This window comes from Sceloporus undulatus, chromosome 5 (assembly GCF_019175285.1).
Source record: "Sceloporus undulatus isolate JIND9_A2432 ecotype Alabama chromosome 5, SceUnd_v1.1, whole genome shotgun sequence".
In the NCBI taxonomy this organism is placed as follows: domain Eukaryota; kingdom Metazoa; phylum Chordata; class Lepidosauria; order Squamata; family Phrynosomatidae; genus Sceloporus; species Sceloporus undulatus.
In genome coordinates, this window is record NC_056526.1 from 136872820 (window position 1) to 136890402 (window position 17583).

At 39.1% G+C, this 17583-nt stretch overlaps 1 protein-coding gene across 6 annotated transcripts in view; it reads left to right on the top strand.

Moving 5' to 3' along the window:
- SH3RF1 (SH3 domain containing ring finger 1) overlaps positions 1 to 17583 on the top strand; it is a 96042-nt gene that overhangs the window by 29055 nt on the left and 49404 nt on the right. For all 6 annotated transcript variants that reach the window (XM_042467240.1, XM_042467236.1, XM_042467234.1 and 3 more), the window contains 4 exons: positions 396 to 671; positions 2323 to 2418; positions 6309 to 6611; positions 11175 to 11285. In XM_042467240.1, coding sequence (XP_042323174.1) covers positions 396 to 671; positions 2323 to 2418; positions 6309 to 6611; positions 11175 to 11285 — 786 coding nt within the window. The remainder of the gene's footprint in view (positions 1 to 395; positions 672 to 2322; positions 2419 to 6308; positions 6612 to 11174; positions 11286 to 17583) is intronic.

Consider the following 17583-nt stretch of genomic DNA (forward strand, 5'->3'; position numbering starts at 1 on the left):
TGGAAGTGCATAGTGCTATCACTTCACCTGTATGCTGTTGTGCTTGTTGCTAACTTGGGTTTGCAGCTCAGAGTAGCAGAGTTGCTGACCATTTCAGAGTAAGTATAAACTGGAATGACTCTTAATTCATTCCAGAAATATGACTAGCAGCTAGAACACACATTCACAATGCATTCTCTTCTCAACAATGATTTTCAAGTATTTAGTGGTGACAGTAGTGATTATTATTACTATTAACAAAAAGAAAAATCTGGGATGAAAGTTGCATGGTAAGTCAGTAAGTGAGTTTTGAAGATGCTTTACTTTCTAGTCTACTGTTTTCTTCTTGCCTGTGTTTGGATTTTTATATAACTCTTCTACAGTTTGTGACTTTAAATGCTGTCTTCTTTCTGTAGGGTGTACCTCAGTTACCTTGTGCCAAAGCGTTATATAACTATGAGGGGAAAGAGCCTGGAGATCTTAAATTCAGTAAAGGTGACATCATTATATTACGTCGGCAAGTTGATGAAAATTGGTATCATGGAGAAGTTAATGGAGTCCATGGATTTTTTCCTACAAATTTTGTCCAGATTATTAAACCTTTACCTCAGCCTCCACCTCAGTGTAAAGCACTTTATGATTTTGAAGTTAAAGACAAGGAAGCAGACAAGGATTGCTTACCCTTCTCAAAGGTAAAATACAAGGTTTCTTTTTACTTAAGTATAGTGAAAGAGTTGTCAATGTATAAATGGAAAGTCAGTGACATATTAATGCACAGGGCTTTACTTAATCCTTCTTTAATTCTTTCTTTTTCTCTTTTCAAGTATTTAGTTTGACCTGTTTCTGAAAGTTTTTATTTTAATAGGAATTAAGGACTACTGTATATACTCATGTATAAGTCTAGAAATTTTAGTCAAAAATGTACTAAAAAAACTTAAGTCTACTTATCCACGGGCCAATGTAAGTACTGTACTTTAACTCCTATCTAAAAAGAACCCATCACCTGGTGAAAGGCAAGAGTGTAATCTGTCCTGGAAGCACTGACCCCCCCCCCCCTTCTATTCTCTCATCCGACCAGTTTTTAGTGTGAACACAAATAGTTATACCTATTGGAATTTTGTAAATTCTTTAGCACCGTTTTTCTTTGTTTCATCCTTTAGATCCTTTGTTTCATGCCCCTATATTTTATCCTTGATTTATTGATGGGTCATTTCAAAATCTGCAATTTTGGCCCCAAAAGCTGCCCTCAACTTATACATGAGGTTGAATTATAGTCAAGTATATATGGTAAATTTCTTCTAATGTTAGTTATAAAAATCACATTTAATTATTCATGCAGCATTTTTTAAATCCTGCTGCTCTGAGTCCCAGTCCTGGGAAAAGAGCGGGAAATAAATAAATAAATAAATAAATAAATATTTCTTCCACTCCTACCCCCATATTATTTTCATAACTCTGTGGGGTAGGTTATATTAAGAGAATAAAGTCCCTGGCAGAGCCAGAATTTGAATCTTCTCTTTCCAACTGAAGTCTAACACAGTTTAGAATTAACTTTAGATTGTCTTCTGTGAAAATACCTTTCTTTAGTTTTATGACTTTTCAAATAGATTTTATTTTGTTTCACAGTCTGTGTCTATTTCCATAGTAATTAGGCATACCTTGCTAGACCTTTCCTATTAGCCATATAATATGCACATTTTTATATGGAGGAGCAAGTATATACTACTACTTCACTCCGAAACTGTGTAGTGGAGGGACAGTTTTGTGAATTTATACTGCACAGTTGCATGGGGCTTGGAGGACTCAGGTCCGAAACACACTGCAGAAATAATCCACTATGAGACCACTTTAACTGCCCTGGCTCAGTACTAGGAAATCCTGGAAACTGTAGTTTATTGTGGCGCCAGAGATCTCTCTAACAGAGAAGGCTAAATGTCTCACAAAACTACAGTTGCCAGAGTTCCCTAGTATTGAGCCATGGCAGTTAAAGCAGTCTCAAAGTGGATTACTGTATGTCTGCAGTGTGTTTTGGATCTCAGTGTACCAAGGCCTTATCCAGTACTTATATTTCTTAGGTTGTTATTGTTCAAAGAATGGGTTGTATGCACAAGTTGGCAACGTGGTTCCAGAATTTAACAGTTAAAAGGAAAATACAGTAGAGAACCACTTTTATTTGAAACAGCTATATGTTGGTTTTGCAAAACATTTTTCCAGTAATAGTTCTGCATACAGACAACTGTATTCATAGTTCTTTAATTAGAAAAGAGAAATTGAATAAATTAAATAAATGAATTAATTAGAACCAAGGGCCATCATTACTTTTTCTTTTCTTTTTTAATGCAGGATGATATTTTGACTGTAATTCGACGAGTAGACGAAAATTGGGCAGAAGGGATGTTGGCTGACAAAATAGGAATATTCCCTATTTCGTATGTTGAGGTGAGAGCACCTTAGAAATATTTAACATAGAATGTATTTTGTTTTAAAATAGATGGAAAATTTAATATTGGGCTAAATTATTGTTTTCTTAAAAACAAACTTGGTGATCCACACTATTTTTTTTTGCTCCAGCAAATAAGTACGCATGGGAATTGTAAAAAAAAATCTAATTAAATAATAAATGTTAGTCTTAGAACATCCTTTCATAGTGAACTGAAATATATATTCTAGCACTTACAAGTTCAATAGTAGGGCACACAGACAGTTTTGCCTATGCAATGTATGTGCTGTCATCATTCAATATTGGCAGTGGAAATATCAAGGAACGTGAGCAACAGTAACCCCTTTAAAATGTTTTTTTGAGTTTGTTCATTCCTCCATTGTTGAGGAGGAAGATAATTTCTTCTGTATTTCCTCATATGACCAATCTTTCAAATTGATAATAGTAGCCCTATACAAACTGCCAAAATAAAGCTGCTTTGGGTCACTTTGGAGGTATGCTGTTTAAATGATGCATGTGTCCTAAGAGTCCGGAAGCTGCGCCAAAGCTGTGCTCCAGTCTTTAGGACTGGATCGCGGCTTTGGCATGGCTTCCAGACTCTTAGGACACATGCATCATTTAAACAGCATACCTCCAAAGTGACCTGAAGCAGCTTTATTTTGGCCTGTCTGTATTGGGCCATTGCATCACTGCTGTTGGTCATAGCAGGCTTATGATTAAAATAATGGCAGCCTTTAAATTTATATGATTGCTACTACTGCTGTATGTGAAAATGGTTATCTTCTTCTTGTGTTGTATTAAAAGTCTTAATTTCGTAAATTTGAATGGAGAACACAGCCTAAGAGATTTAATTGCAGGTTTTAATATGTAACATTTGCCTACCGTGATTTTTTTTAGTTCTGGCTTAGTAAAAAATCATACAGTGGATAGCAGGTTTTTATAGAAAACATTACAGTCTAGCTGAGTCTATATTTTAATATCTCATAGTTAAGTATACAAACTTAAACTAATCCGTTCAAAATTTGCATAATTGAAAGTTTAGTTCAGCAATACAGTATAGTGACTCAAATAGTGGTGATTTTATGGTGAAAGCAAACTTTTAAAGCTGATTTTGAAACAAATTCATATACTACTACAATATTTTTTGAAACTTCAAACATAACAAAAATCAGTGTTGAAAATAAAGCTAAGTTTGAGAGTACCAATATAAGAGTGGTTAAGGTACCCAATATCCCTTTGATGTCACATGCCTTCAAGTTGACTCCCAACTTATTGCAGTCATATTGTTTTCTTGGCAAGATTTATTTAGTATAGATTTGGCATTGCCTTCTCCGAGGCTGAGAGAGCGTGACTTGCCCAAGGTTAACCAACAGGTTTCCACAGTTGAGGGGATTTCCCCTCTGTTCTTCCAGAGTCCTAGTCCAGCCAACGAACCACTACAGCACACTGGCTCTTTACTTAATATATCTATGTTTTATTATTTGGCTTTCATTATTTTAAGTTCATATAGTTTCTTCTAATTTTAAGAGTAACTAAGAACTAATTTCAAAGGGTTAAATGCAATGCCGTGTTGACACTGCAGAGCCAGCACAACAAAATTTTCTTCTCAGCAGCCCTCAGTGCCACCCAAAAGCTCATTCTAGAAAGTTGACAGCAGATTTTTCAAGTGTCAGTACTGTAGCAAAGCAGGAAAATCAGTCATGATTTTGCTGAGAGAAGCCTTTCTATTAATGTCACCTCCACCATATCCTTTGAATGTTTTAAAATCTTGAAACATTCTTTAAAAGGCAACTGAGCACTTCCATATCTTATTGTAGAGGACAGTTAAGTACACTGCCTTTTACCAGGAAAAAGCCAAGTTTCATCACGTTAAAAAATAGTGATTTTTTATTTCTCCCATAGACTATAATTGTCTCTAAATATACTTTTAAATCAAGGAACGTTTCATAGAAACTTGTCTTCACTTGCCTTGTCATTGTAGTCTTTTGAAATGTGCTGCAGCAATAATGTTAAAAAAAAAGCTTTAAAAACTCTTTGTTGAAACCACAGTGTGAAATTTGTCTTCTGGGCTTGAATTTATGGAAAGCCCTTTCCTTTATCTCATGACATTTTGAACTACCCAAAAACTAGGCTTGATTTTTTGGGGAAAAACTATGAAAACAAATGAGAAAAATTAAAACCAAGGATTAACACAGAAGGTATGACATTGCTGTTCTGAACTTGACTATAGCCAGGTGTGCAAAGTTTCAGAGCATCAGAGTTTAATAATTTATCTGTGTATGTTTCAGTGGACAGTGGACAATTGATTGCTGTACCTCAGATGGTAAGATTTTGCTGTAAGAAACAGCAGGTTACTATCTCAGGTATCACAGGTAACAAATCATTATTTTTCTGAACCATCATTGAAACAGCATAGACATTTTTCTAGAAGGTGGAAAACACTGTAAAATGATAGTTCTGATGACATAAAGGTAGAAAAGGAGATTTAGAACAGAGAGGGATCCCAAATTTCTAAAGAAGAAATGGTGCTGAGCAGGGAGATGTGAAGTGGTAAAGGAAATTTGTAAAAGTAAGCTAAGCTTAGATAAAAGTATTCAAGAGAGAAAATAACTGGAAGAAAATAAAAATAGGATAATTGTTCAGGGAGGTGGTGCTAGGGAATCCTAGTTTGGAATGCCTTAGAGGTGCTGATTTGGATCAAGAGGAGCCTATTTACTGAGGAAAAAAAGGGAAAGGGAAAACAAGAAAGACGTTTGACGAACTTTAGATTATAACTGCTAGTTGATTGAAAATAGTACCATGCAAAGAACGGGTAGCATTTTAGAAGTGCCATCTCATTTTACTAAAGTTACCCTGTGATATGCTATATACCATTAAACAAGGCAGAGTTGGCAAATGTTGCTGCAAATCTTTATTGGACAAATATATGTTACGTGCTTTATCAGAGTGGAGAATCATTGCCATAAGTTTAAATTTATACAGCCTCTTCCTATCATAGGAAAGCCTTTGTTTTGAGTACCAGTGGACCACAGAAGAAACATTTGATAGTGATAATATGTGCTGGATTTAATTTGTTCTCACAATTTTAATGGTTTATATTTTTAAGCAGTTTTAATTGTTTTGATAGTTTAATTGCTTCTTCACTTTTGCATGGTATAAATTTTCAATTATTTTTTTAACTGCTTCAAGCTGCCTTGTGCTGCACATTGGGGGAAAAGGCAGCAGAGGGAAGGAGGCTGGGAAGATGGCCTAGGTGAGCGGTAGGGAGGGGAGCCCCCTCCCTCCCTCCCTCCCTCATTTGCTGGGCACCATCACCTCTGTTGTGCTCCCGCTCCCAGGGCTGCCTCACCATCCCTGCCTCTTTCTCCATACTACTCTCTCCATGCCTCTTTCTCTGCCCACCCACCTTCTCTGCCTCTTTTCTTCATGGCAAAAGGCTACCCCAGCCATCCCAGGTCAAGCTGTATTGTAGGTACAATATTTGATGCATTTTAGGTTTTTAAAATCTTGAGTTATTTCTGGTGGAGATCCACAGCAACAAAAAATATTTCAGGGAGATCCGTGGTAAAGAAAATGTTAAGAACCTCTGCTCTAGGTAAACATTATTGGGAACAAAGTGTAAAACATAGTTTCAAATTATTTCTGGAAAATGATAAGCTAAATGTTCTAAGTGTACATGTTCCCCCACCAGTGCTACCTGCCCCCCAGTTCTTTATTATCTGTGGTAGAGATACCTTAAACAGGTAGATCTTCCTGAGAAAATGATCCTTTATCTTGAAAATAAATGTGTCTTTTTATCTGAGGACCCAGTTGATTCAATGATTTAACCAACTAGCTTTTCTTTTAATCCTGTGATAGCAATGTTTACAATTGTTTTATTGTTTTGTAGTTTAACACAACAGCAAAGCAACTGATAGAGCTAGACAAACCCTCAGGTTCTACAGCAGACTCTGGAGAAGGCACATCTGGTGCATCTCACAGCAGTTCTATTCAAAAGCACACCGATACCAAGAAGAACACCAAAAAACGCCACTCCTTTACCTCCCTTACCATGTCCAACAAGGCCTCACAGTCATCTCAGAATCGTCACTCAATGGAAATCAGCTCTCCTGTCCTCATCAGTTCCAGTAACCCCACTGCTGCAGCTCGCATAAGTGAACTTACGGGCCTTTCCTGCAGTGCACCTTCTCAGGTAATTTGCAAGAAGTTGCTTACAGAAAATACTATAGCCTATAAATAAGCAATTTAAAAGGTTGTGAAAACAAATTTATTATTATTATTATTATTATTATTATTATTATTATTATCCTTTTTAATTAGACGGTTCCCTGTCCTCAGGCTTACAATCTAAAAAGACATGACATAAAAGGAGAAGGGAAAGGTGGTGGGGCTAGTACGCTAATACATATAAAGTACCTAGCAATACAGGAAATGGCTCGATAAAACAGGCATCAAAAGAACATCAAATAGCAAGCGACAATTATGCAATGCCTGGGAACGCTTCTCTGAACAGGATGGTCTTCAACTCTGTTTTGAAGCTGGTTAAAGAAGTGATGGCCCTTGCTCGCAGGGGAAGAAGGTTCCAGAAGTGAGGGGCAGCAAGTGAAAAGGGGTGAATCCGAGATGGGGCAGAGGAAATCCTGGGTTGGGACAGCAGACCTTGACTACCAGAACGGAGGGCCCGAGTGGGAAGGTGAGGAGAAAGAAGGTCTGATAAGTAAGGAGGGGCCAGCCCATGGAGTGCTTTAAACATCGACAGCAGGAGCTTGTACTGAATACGGAAAAGTAGGGGGAGCCAGTGAAGGGATGCCAACACAGGAGAGATGTGGTCAGAGTGGTGGGTGGAAGTGATAATGCGTGCAGCTGAATGCTGGACAGAGATTAAAGGACAGAGGTGAGAAAGAGGAAGCCCAGCCAGGAGGACGTTACAGTAATCAAGTCGTGAGATCACTAGGGCATGGACCAGGATCATGGCAGTGGAGGCGGAGAGATATGGTCGGATTTTAGCAATATTGTACAAAAAGAATTGACAAGCCTTGGCTGTGGTCTGGATCTGAAGGAAACACGACAGAGAAGAATCAAAGATGAAACCAAGACTGCGGGCTTGCTGGACTGGTTGAATAGAAATGTTGTCCACAGAGACAGAAAAGGAGTGTTGAAAGGTGGACTTAGGAGGAAAGACAAGAAGCTCCTGCGAGACAGCTGTGAGACATGATGAAACTTGCTGTTCAAGCCTTGGAGAAAGGTCGGGGATGGAAAGATACAACTGGGTGTCATCGGCATACAGATGGTAGGAAAAACCAAAAGAGCTAATGAGTTTACCTAAGGACAGTGTGTAGAGAGAAAACAGAAGGGGACCGAGAACAGAGCCCTGGGGAACTCCAACAGATAAGGGAACAGGAGAAGAAGTCTGTCTGACCTCCTGAAACCACTGCAAAAGATCTGCCAGACAAATAAGATCGAAACTAGTCGAGAACAGAGTCTGAGAACCCAAGGTCAGAAAGTATATTAACTAGAAGAGAGTGATCAACAGTGTCAAAGGCTGCAGACAGATCAAGAAGGATGACAACAGAGTAAAGGCCATTTGCCTTGGCCAGTAAAAGATCGTTAGAGATCTTGGTGAGGGCTGTCTCTGTAGAATGCCTTGGGCAGAAGCCAGACTGAAAGGGATCGAGGATGGAGTTGGCTTCAAGAAACTCAAGACAGTGAGAGTAAACAACCCGTTCCAAAACCTTAGAAAGAGAGGGAAGAAGAGAAATCGGGCGATAGCTAGACAAAGAGGAGGGGTCAAGAGAAGTTTTTTCAGAATAGGGGAAATGAGAGCATGTTTGAAGTCCGAAGGGAAGGAGCCTTAGAGAGAGAGAGATTGACGATATGGAGAAGCGAGGGCAGAAAAGAAGGAGCTATAGAGATTAGAAGACAAGTAGGAATTGGGTCAAGAGAACAAGTTGAAGGTTTGCAAGAGTTCAGAAGTGTAGAGAGTTCATCCAAAGAAGCAGGAGGAAACGCAAAAAATTTGTTAGGTGAGGGCGATAGAAGATTATGAGCAGAAGAAGAATCGGGAGGGACTATCTCAGAGCGAATAGTGGTGATCTTAGAGATGAAATAATTAGCAAAGTCATTAGGAGAGAATGATGAAGAGACAGGAGGAGAGGGAGGTTTAAGCAAAGAGTTGAAGGTGGAGAACAAGCGTTGCGGGCACCTCTCATTGGCAGAGATCAGTGATTTGTAATAATTCTGTTTTGCCATAGAGAGAGCGCGTGAGAAGGAAGAAAGAACAAATTTGAAATGGATAAAATCAGGCTGCTGTTTGGACTTTCTCCAAAGACGTTCAGCCGCTCTAGAGCAGGACTGGAAAAACCTAACGATGGGAGTAAGCCAGGGCTGAGGCCTAGTCATAGAGGAAGATAATAGTGGATGGTTTCATCTGTAGTACTCACAAGCTGTCAGAAGGAGACAAATTTTTGTGCGTGCTAAAGTACTATAACCTGAAGATTTCAATTTTTATTACAATTAAAAAAATACACATGACAAATGGCTTTTAAGGTTTTGCATGAACTAGGAATTAACCAACATGACTTTCTTAATGAGATAGAGTGTAAAATACAGTGGGTCCTCTCCTTACGCGGGGATCCGTTCCGGATCCCTCCGCGTAAGGCGAATTCCGCCTATGCTCGAGCCCCATTGGAAACAATGGGGCTTGTGCGCAGCGGCGCGGGCACGCGCGGGGCGCAACGGGCGCGCGCACCCATTCAATTGAATGGGACGTGCCGCCCCTTCCGCCCCATGCGTGCTGGCGGCTTTGAGCGCCTATGCTCAAAGCCGCCTATAAAAAGGCAGCGTATAGTGAGGACCCACTGTAATGTGCTTAGAAATTTCTGAGATTGGGTCAAATAAATCACACACATGCTTAGGGATCATTCATCCCCTTCAGTTAGATGAATGTGGGAGAGGGGATGTTTGTAAATTTCAGAAGTCAGGAAGACTTTAAAAAGAGATGACTGAGAGTTGTGATGTTTACTTTAAAAAGAAGAGAAAGAAAAGAGAAAACTTGGTATTCTTGCAACTAACAGCTTTCAGCAATTCAGCAGAATTCTCTTGTAATTTTGGGACAAAATTCTACATGCTAACAGCACTACATCTTGCTGCATCATAGTTCCTAGAGATATAAAACAGGATAAAAAACAGTTGGTCCATCCACACCAGACATTTCACTGCCCAGTTACAATATCTTGGTTTTGTGAGTCATAGAACTGCATAACTGCATATACTCTTTGCAATTCTTCTGTCCCCTTGTCCCTAAGGCTTATTTGCCTCATTCTCTCATTCCATCTATAGTTGCACAATCAGGGCTGGTCTGCATGCAGACCTCTAGAAATTAATCTTTCAGAGAGCATTCATGCTTAAGACTAGTTTACAATGTAGGGAAGAGTCTCACTTTTGGGTAAACATCCAGAAAGATTTTATGTAGTGGTCCCTTGCCTTACGCGGGTATCTGTTCTGGCCCCCATTGCGTAAGGCAAGTTCCGCCTATGCTCGAGTCCCATTGAGGATAATGGGGCTTGTGCATGCGATGGCGCAAGTGCTGCGGGCGTACACACCATTCATTAAATGGTGCAGGGCTTCCAGCATAAGCTGGAAGCTGCGTAAAAGGCACCCACATGATGTTGGCGCACTGTAATTTAGTCGTGGAAACAACTAGACTGGCTTCTGCTTTAACTAAATGCCCAGCTCCACTGGAAATTAGGGCTCATTAAATGAGAACTCTTGGCAGCCTTTAAAGCCTTTCTGAAAGGGATTTAAATTCCAGGCCTTTGCAGAGCAGCCATGTGGTTCCAGCCTTCCATCTTTATTTGTCATCGTCATACAGGTACAAGATCCTGCACAGATGCAGTGTCTGGAAAGAGGATGTTGTTATTAGATTTGGTTATATTTGCCCCTTACCAGTAAGTAAACTAATGAATCACCCATTTTTGTGATGGCACAGAAACCATGAAGAAAGAGAGTGGGTTGCTTATCAGTAGCCTATTATTTCAGTTAATTTACATAACCCTCTCTCTTTTTTTAGAGAAATTCTTTCTCTTGGTCTAAAGTGGAACTAAAGAAATAGTAGAGAACTAGCATAGAATAGTGGTTTGAGCATTGGATACAGCACTGGAGATTAGGGTTCAATTCCCTTCTTGACCATAGAAGCCCACTGGATGACCGTGGGCAAGCCTCATACTCTCAGCCCTAGATAACCCCATGATAGCATCACCTTAGGATCACCATAAGTCTGAAACAACATGAAGGCACACTCAACAATGACAAGCATTGGTGGGCTGAAGTATGTGTGGTGTGGAGTACAGGATGGTGTTCCCACCAAAGCTACTCAGCTCTATAATTTTTTGAATTAATTTCTGAGACACAAGACTCACTTATGTAACTGCACAGATGATTATTCAAAGAACCATGATTAAAGGTAAGCAACCTTTTCTTTTGTGATGTACTAAGAGTTCTGTGCTAGAGCTCTTCAGTGTGCTTTCATGAACCATAAAGAACCACAAATCCCAGGATTCAGTAGGGGGCATTCATGGCAGTTGAAGTGGCATCAGACCGCTGTAATTATGAAGTGTGAAAGGAGCTCAGAATAATACAATGTATTTCAAAAAGTTAAAGTACAATACATTTAAGTTACTTGTGATGGTACTCACTACATTTGCTGATAGACCCATTAATTCAGTTTCATCTACCTCTATTTTGTATGCTCCATTAGGTCCATATCAGTACTACGGGGCTAATTGTGACACCACCACCCAGCAGTCCAGTAACAACAGGGCCTTCATTTACTTTTCCACCTGAAGCCACCTACCAAGCTGCTCTTGGTGTAAGTGCCATTTAACAGATATTAAAAGTCTTCATATAACACTATGCCAGTTGGTTTGTTTTTCTGTAACTCCTGAAGTCGTGTCTGCAGGCTGTCTTGAAAGCTATTGATTATTTTTGCAAAATTTAATTTATATGTAATGCATATTTTAAAGAGATTCCTGTAGTTCATAGAGAGTATTTTATTTTTAGATCTTACTGTGAAGTTCTGCATGGAATTATTCCTTTTATTAGTGAACTAGGGTCACCTTAGTGGCTACCTGTTTGGAGGTGAAATTATTATGTCCAAAAATAAACCTTTGGGTTCCATGCACGCAGGTATTTATACCTATGCACCTAAATATAGAGAAATGCACAGATTTTTTATGTTTTCTATGATTCACACATGAGGTTGTTCTGTGCTTGCACTGAACTGGTTCCAAAGTGTCTAGAGCTGAGCAGTATCATTTGGTGCAAATCCTACTCGGTGCACATGTCTCAGCAAGATGTCTCTGCCTTTCCCCTCAGTTCCGTGGCATCCGCTGCAGCTGCGTACATCAGAAACTTTTTGCCTTTGGCTTCAGCTGGGCAAATTTGAGAGGATTTTGCTCTTCATTTTTTATTATGAGGGGTGTGCTCAAAAGTTCTGGGCCTGATCCATTTCCCAAACTTGGAGCACAATTTTGTCAGTGCGCCTTGGAACAGTATTCTTTTGTATTGTAAACTGCCAGTTTGCAGGATTATAGCTCTAAATTCTGAATTTTTTTGAGGTCATTAATAGAACCATGTCAATGAAAAGTGTGGAATTTTCAAGTGCTGAACTCTGGGCTGTCCTGAGGTATCTGTTCCTGCAGGGGGGAAAAAACTCCTAAAGAAAATCCATGAGTGTGTAATTCAAACATTGACTGACACATGCCCATCATATTCAGAGGTGTGCCAACTTTCAGCATGGAGATTTTGAGACTAACTATGCAGCATGGTCTGGAGGCCATTAACAGTGTCAAATCCAAATCTGTTAAGCATGTTCATAACCTGATTTTGACAGAATCTCATCTAAAACAGTTGTTGAGACACTCAAAATATCTTGAGAATGTATTGGGTTTATATCATAAGCAGTTGGCTATGCAGAAACTGTCAGTAAAGTGGGTCCCAAAATGTTTGAATTCTGACCAGAAATGAAATAGCTGATTTTGCAGCATTTTTGAGTGATCTAGTGAATTTTTATTTATTTATTTATTTATTTGAAAACTGAAGACTCAAAGATCAGCAGAAAAAGTCATGGCCACAGTCTGTCCCCCCCCCCCCCCCCCGATAAGGAAGGTATTTTGATCATTGTCTATCATCAGAAGGGCCAAACAGTTAATGTAGAATACTACTCTGTTGTGCCAATTAGAGGCAGCATTGAAGAAAAAAGACCAGGGAAGCTACAGAAAGGTGTTTTCTTTTTGCAGGACAATGTACCTGCTCAGAAAAGCCAGGGCATAAATCCAATAAATAAATGAAAATAACAATAGGCTCTCCTTGGAGCCATGGGGCTGGAGACCCATGGAGCTGAGCCAACAATGGCAGATTTGCATAGCCCTGAGGTCATATTAGCTGGGCTGCATGAGCCACAAGGTTCCAGAAGGCCTAGGCAGTTGGCCTTTGGCAGCCTTACAGCCGAGACATGGCTGTCTTTGCTGTGGTCTTTGCTGTGGCTTTGGCCTTGGTTCTCATCTGGATGGGCCTCTGTGGAGCAGGTGTTGCTCTGTTCTTTCTGGAATCCCAGGGACTGTTTTACTTCTTCATGGCCTTGGACTTGTTCGGCATCATTTCCCTGGGTGTCATTGGGCTATATCTGGTATATCACCTGGCTTGAGAGAATATTAACCACCACCCCTATCACTACGTACGTGTGGTATTCCACGTAGTGAGGCAGGTGAGTCATGGATGGCATCTCCCATCTCCATCTTTGGAGACTGGAAAGGTCAGCACCTTGGGGAAATGTCCACTAAACGTAGTTTTCTTTCCAGTCCTTTGAGGCAGTAAATTTATTTCTTGCTGTTTCTCATTTGTTTGGAATCTGTATCCTGGCCAAATTCCTGCCCCCTCCCCTTATCATGATTGAGGGCTTGCTAGAATAAAATCTAAATTGAATAAATAAATAATGAGACACATCACATGACTAATGCATTTTGGTTTGGAGGCTGAGATTAAATACTCACATCCAGGAACTTCAGTTAGTTCTAGTCTGCAAGCTGCTAGAGGCCTGATGAGATGTCCAAAGGTATTAAGATTCAAACCAAAATCCTGGAGTAGCTAGTCAAAAAAAGTTACAAAATAAAGAAGAGTTTATCTAAGAACTCAAATTAGTCTGTATGTGCCCTGTACATACCTGTACCTCTGTCTATGAAAGAACTGAAGAAATTATAGATCTACTACTGAGATCTGAGAGGTTGGACTAACTAAGCATGGGTGTTCCTTTATATTTGAGGCTTGAGTCACCTCTAGTGTTATCATCAATGTACTGAGTGAAATGCAGGCAGCTATTTTATTTTACTGTTTGACAAGCAAACTGTTTCCATAAATTACTAGTTAGATCTTATGGCATGCCAGTTACAAAATTAACCACAAGGACAAATAATTTTAGGGGAAAAACATTCCGTTGCCTCTACAGTGACTTTGTTGTTAAGAGGCATCTTGAGTTTATTTATGAGAGGGTAGTCAGGCGTAAAGGGAGCACACCTGACTGTTCATTTTTATGTACTTCATCTATATGACCAAGTGGGATGAAAATCATTTTATTTTATCTGCAGGGCTTTTAAGAGCTGAATCAGTCCATCACCGATCAGTTTATTTCCAGATGCTTGTTTTTACCTTCAATATTGTTATTTCTTAGAGCTTGCTGTTCTATACATAGAAATGCAGAAGAAATGTGGAAACTTTAATAATTCTGAATTTAAGAGCAAATACAGAGTTGTGTGTGTGTGTTTCAGTGCTCCAAGGCTGGAATTGTCTATGCACTATGTTGCTACATAACCACAGTAGTTACATGGCTACATAAAGCATCCTGGTACAATCTCCCAATCCCCATTTACTGGGTGAGCAGCCACTGTGATTGATGGGGGTGTGCGTGTATGTGTCTTATCTTCCTGTGCTTGAGAAGTAGCAGACTAATATTCCCACTCCTTGTGTGAGCAGTCTCTTCCATTGCATAGGCAAAAATCAGGCCCCTAGAATCATAGAGTTGGAAGAGACCACAAGGGCCATCCAGTCCAACCCCCTGCCATGCAGGAAGTCCAAATCAAGTCCCCTGTAGCAAGTCCTGTTACAATCCCCATTCGCAGTAGATATTGCTTGCACAAAGGAGGTGGTAGTTAACTGCTTCTTGAAGAACAGGGTGGCTGCTGAATAGTAAGCGAGGACTGAGACTTTCGCCCTTCCTATGTATCCCCTAAACAATGGCAATCATAAATATGAAATAGTTCCAAATGTTCAGTAGGATTCCAGCCTGGCAGTTTAGCTTCATGCACCAAAGCCTTTGCTGTAAACTGGGCCTAATCCAGTAAAGGGAATATTTCTTAAAGCTGTTGAGACTCACCACTGGCTAGGGATGGTCAGCTAAATGTCTAACAGCATTTGAAGGGCAAGAAATACCCTATATTTGGTCTATTTCATATTACTCTACACTTACGAGGAAAAAGTCCTAGTCCCAAAGTATCAATACACTGGTGCCTCGGGATACGAAATGATCGGGTTACGAAATTTCCGGGATACGAAAAAGTTAGATTGGCAAAAACTGTTTCGGGTTACGAAATATTTTTCGGGTTACGAAATTCATTTCGGCGCGAAATTCAAATGCTGCAAAGTGCAGCTATAGGCTTTCCAGTGCTAACGGAAAAGTGTTTCGGGTTACGAAATTTTCGGGTTACGAAAGGAATGGCGGAACGAATTAATTTCGTAACCCGAGGCACCAGTGTAAATTGCTGCACACACCATTCTTGTTGCTTGTCACCTTCTAGAATCTAGGACAATAATTTACATTATTGGTTACAGTTTTGATAAGGTAATATGGGGGTATAAGGTAATACCCCCCCCCCCCCCGATAAGGAAGGTATTTTGATCATTGTCTATCATCAGAAGGGCCAAACAGTTAATGTAGAATACTACAGTACTCTGTTGTGCCAGTTAGAGGCAGCATTGAAGAAAAAAGACCAGGGAAGCTACAGAAAGGTGTTTTCTTTTTGCAGGACAATGTACCTGCTCAGAAGGCTGACAAGATGATAGATTTTCTTCAAGAATTTGGGGTTTGATTGCAAAGACTATCCACCATACTCACCAGATTTTGCTCCCATCTATATCCTGTTTTAAACCCTTATAAAAAGTTTGAAAGGAAGAGAATTTTCAAATATCTCAGGGGTGATAGCAGCAGTAGAGCAGTATTTCAGTGGGCAGACTTTTTTTTAAAACGGTTAAAGAAACTTGAGAAACATTGTGCCAAATGGGTTAAACTTTGTGGTGAATATGTGGAATAGCATGTACGTTTCATGGTTGGCCCAAGAACTTTTCAGCACCCCCTCAGATTTCCTCATTTTCAACTATTTTTTTTTATCTTCAGTTTTTAATCTTCCTTACTGTTGATACGGTAATTGTTGACTTATGTTGAAATGAACATGGTGTTAAATGCAGAAAGGCATGTGGATTTCTAAAAGGAGTTCTTTCTCCATTGAAAGAAAGGTACAGTTGTTGACTTTTCTGTTCCTTTTTTGGGTATTTTCATTTTTGCCTTGAAAATCTTGCTTAACTATTCAGACAAGTTATCACTTGCTCCTTTTCTGCTTTTTGAGTCAATAACCCATCTGTACTATTGTAAGAAGTGCACCTGTCATTAGGCTTTCTAGCAAAGTAGGTACATACTTATATGACTTTTATGTCCTGTCTTTTTTTTTTTTTTTTTTTTTTTCTTGGAACTCAAAAATTTAGTAATTTTTCAGTCTGGACATTAACCACATCTATATCTTCAGTATTATTCATGTGGTGTGTGTATTGTCTACTCCTAGATAGCAAATGAAGTAATATCATTGTCTCTTATATTTTCATCCAAAAGGAACCAAAAATTAAGCTCTCCAACCCTTATCCTTTTCAATTACAGTTGTATGCTAGTGTGCAATGCTTAGCGGAAGAGTGTAAAATTTAACTGACTATAAAATTTAACAGACAGGGAGGTAAAATAATTTGACCACAAGAGGAAGAGAGAATTCAAGGTATCAATTTTCTGAGTACATTTTTTGCTACTTTAATAGAGAATATTACAGAAGTTCTTGAGCTTCTGTCTTGTTCTGTGCATTTTTGATGTTTTGGGGAAATGGTAACATAAAAGTGGCTTGGCATTTTCGCTGTCTACATGGCATGTATGTGTCCTTATCACCACAGTCCCTTACTAGAAGCCTGTGGAGATGTTTCCTGGGATGCTTGGTATGTAGATTTTATCCCATTATTTCCTGGTGTGTTTTGCCCTGTTTCCTGGGATAAATACCCACTGAATAGACCACCCCCCTTTTATAGATTTGAACTCCTTTTCCATTGGAAGTTGAAATAAGAAAATGTATTATTTCAGCCAATACCTGTTGTAGCTCAGAGACTGATGGGAAGTCAAATTTCGTAAGCACTGATCTGAACTTTCATAGATCAAAGATGTAGCAAATGCTTCTTTGGGCATTTAAAAAAAAAGAAAAGAAAAGAAACAGAAATCTGAGGGGAAAGCGGATCCCCATTACAGCCTTCCTCTTAAAATAACTGCTCATCTAGTTGACATTATTAGTGTTAATAAACATGAATTTCAAAGCCTAGCATTTAAAATACATGAATAATAAAAATGAGTAAGAACAGCATAGTAACAAGGCTCTGCTTTGTACTTGGTTTTTGTAACTCATGTGTTAAAGGAAATTTTGTTCTTAAATGAATAGTTTGGGTGGATTGTATTGAAATTTTCTTCATACTGTGTTTCACATTCTATTTTCAAAAGCAACATAAATTGTAGTCCATTTCAAACCAATTGAAGTCATTTGAAAGTATTTTGGATATTTGCCAAGAATTTGCATTGAAATGGGTACATTTTGGAGTTGAACTGTTTTTCAGTTTGTTTATTTGCTACATAAAATTTTGTTATAGGAAAAAGAAAAACACGCTTGTCAACTTATATTGTATCAAAAAAATGGCAACATGGATTTATTACTGAATCTACATCAGTTTTAGAGTGTACATGGTTTTCTGTGTATCTGGTTGTGGATACAATTTACTACTAATATTGTGCCAAGATGTCACATTTTATTTTTTTAAAT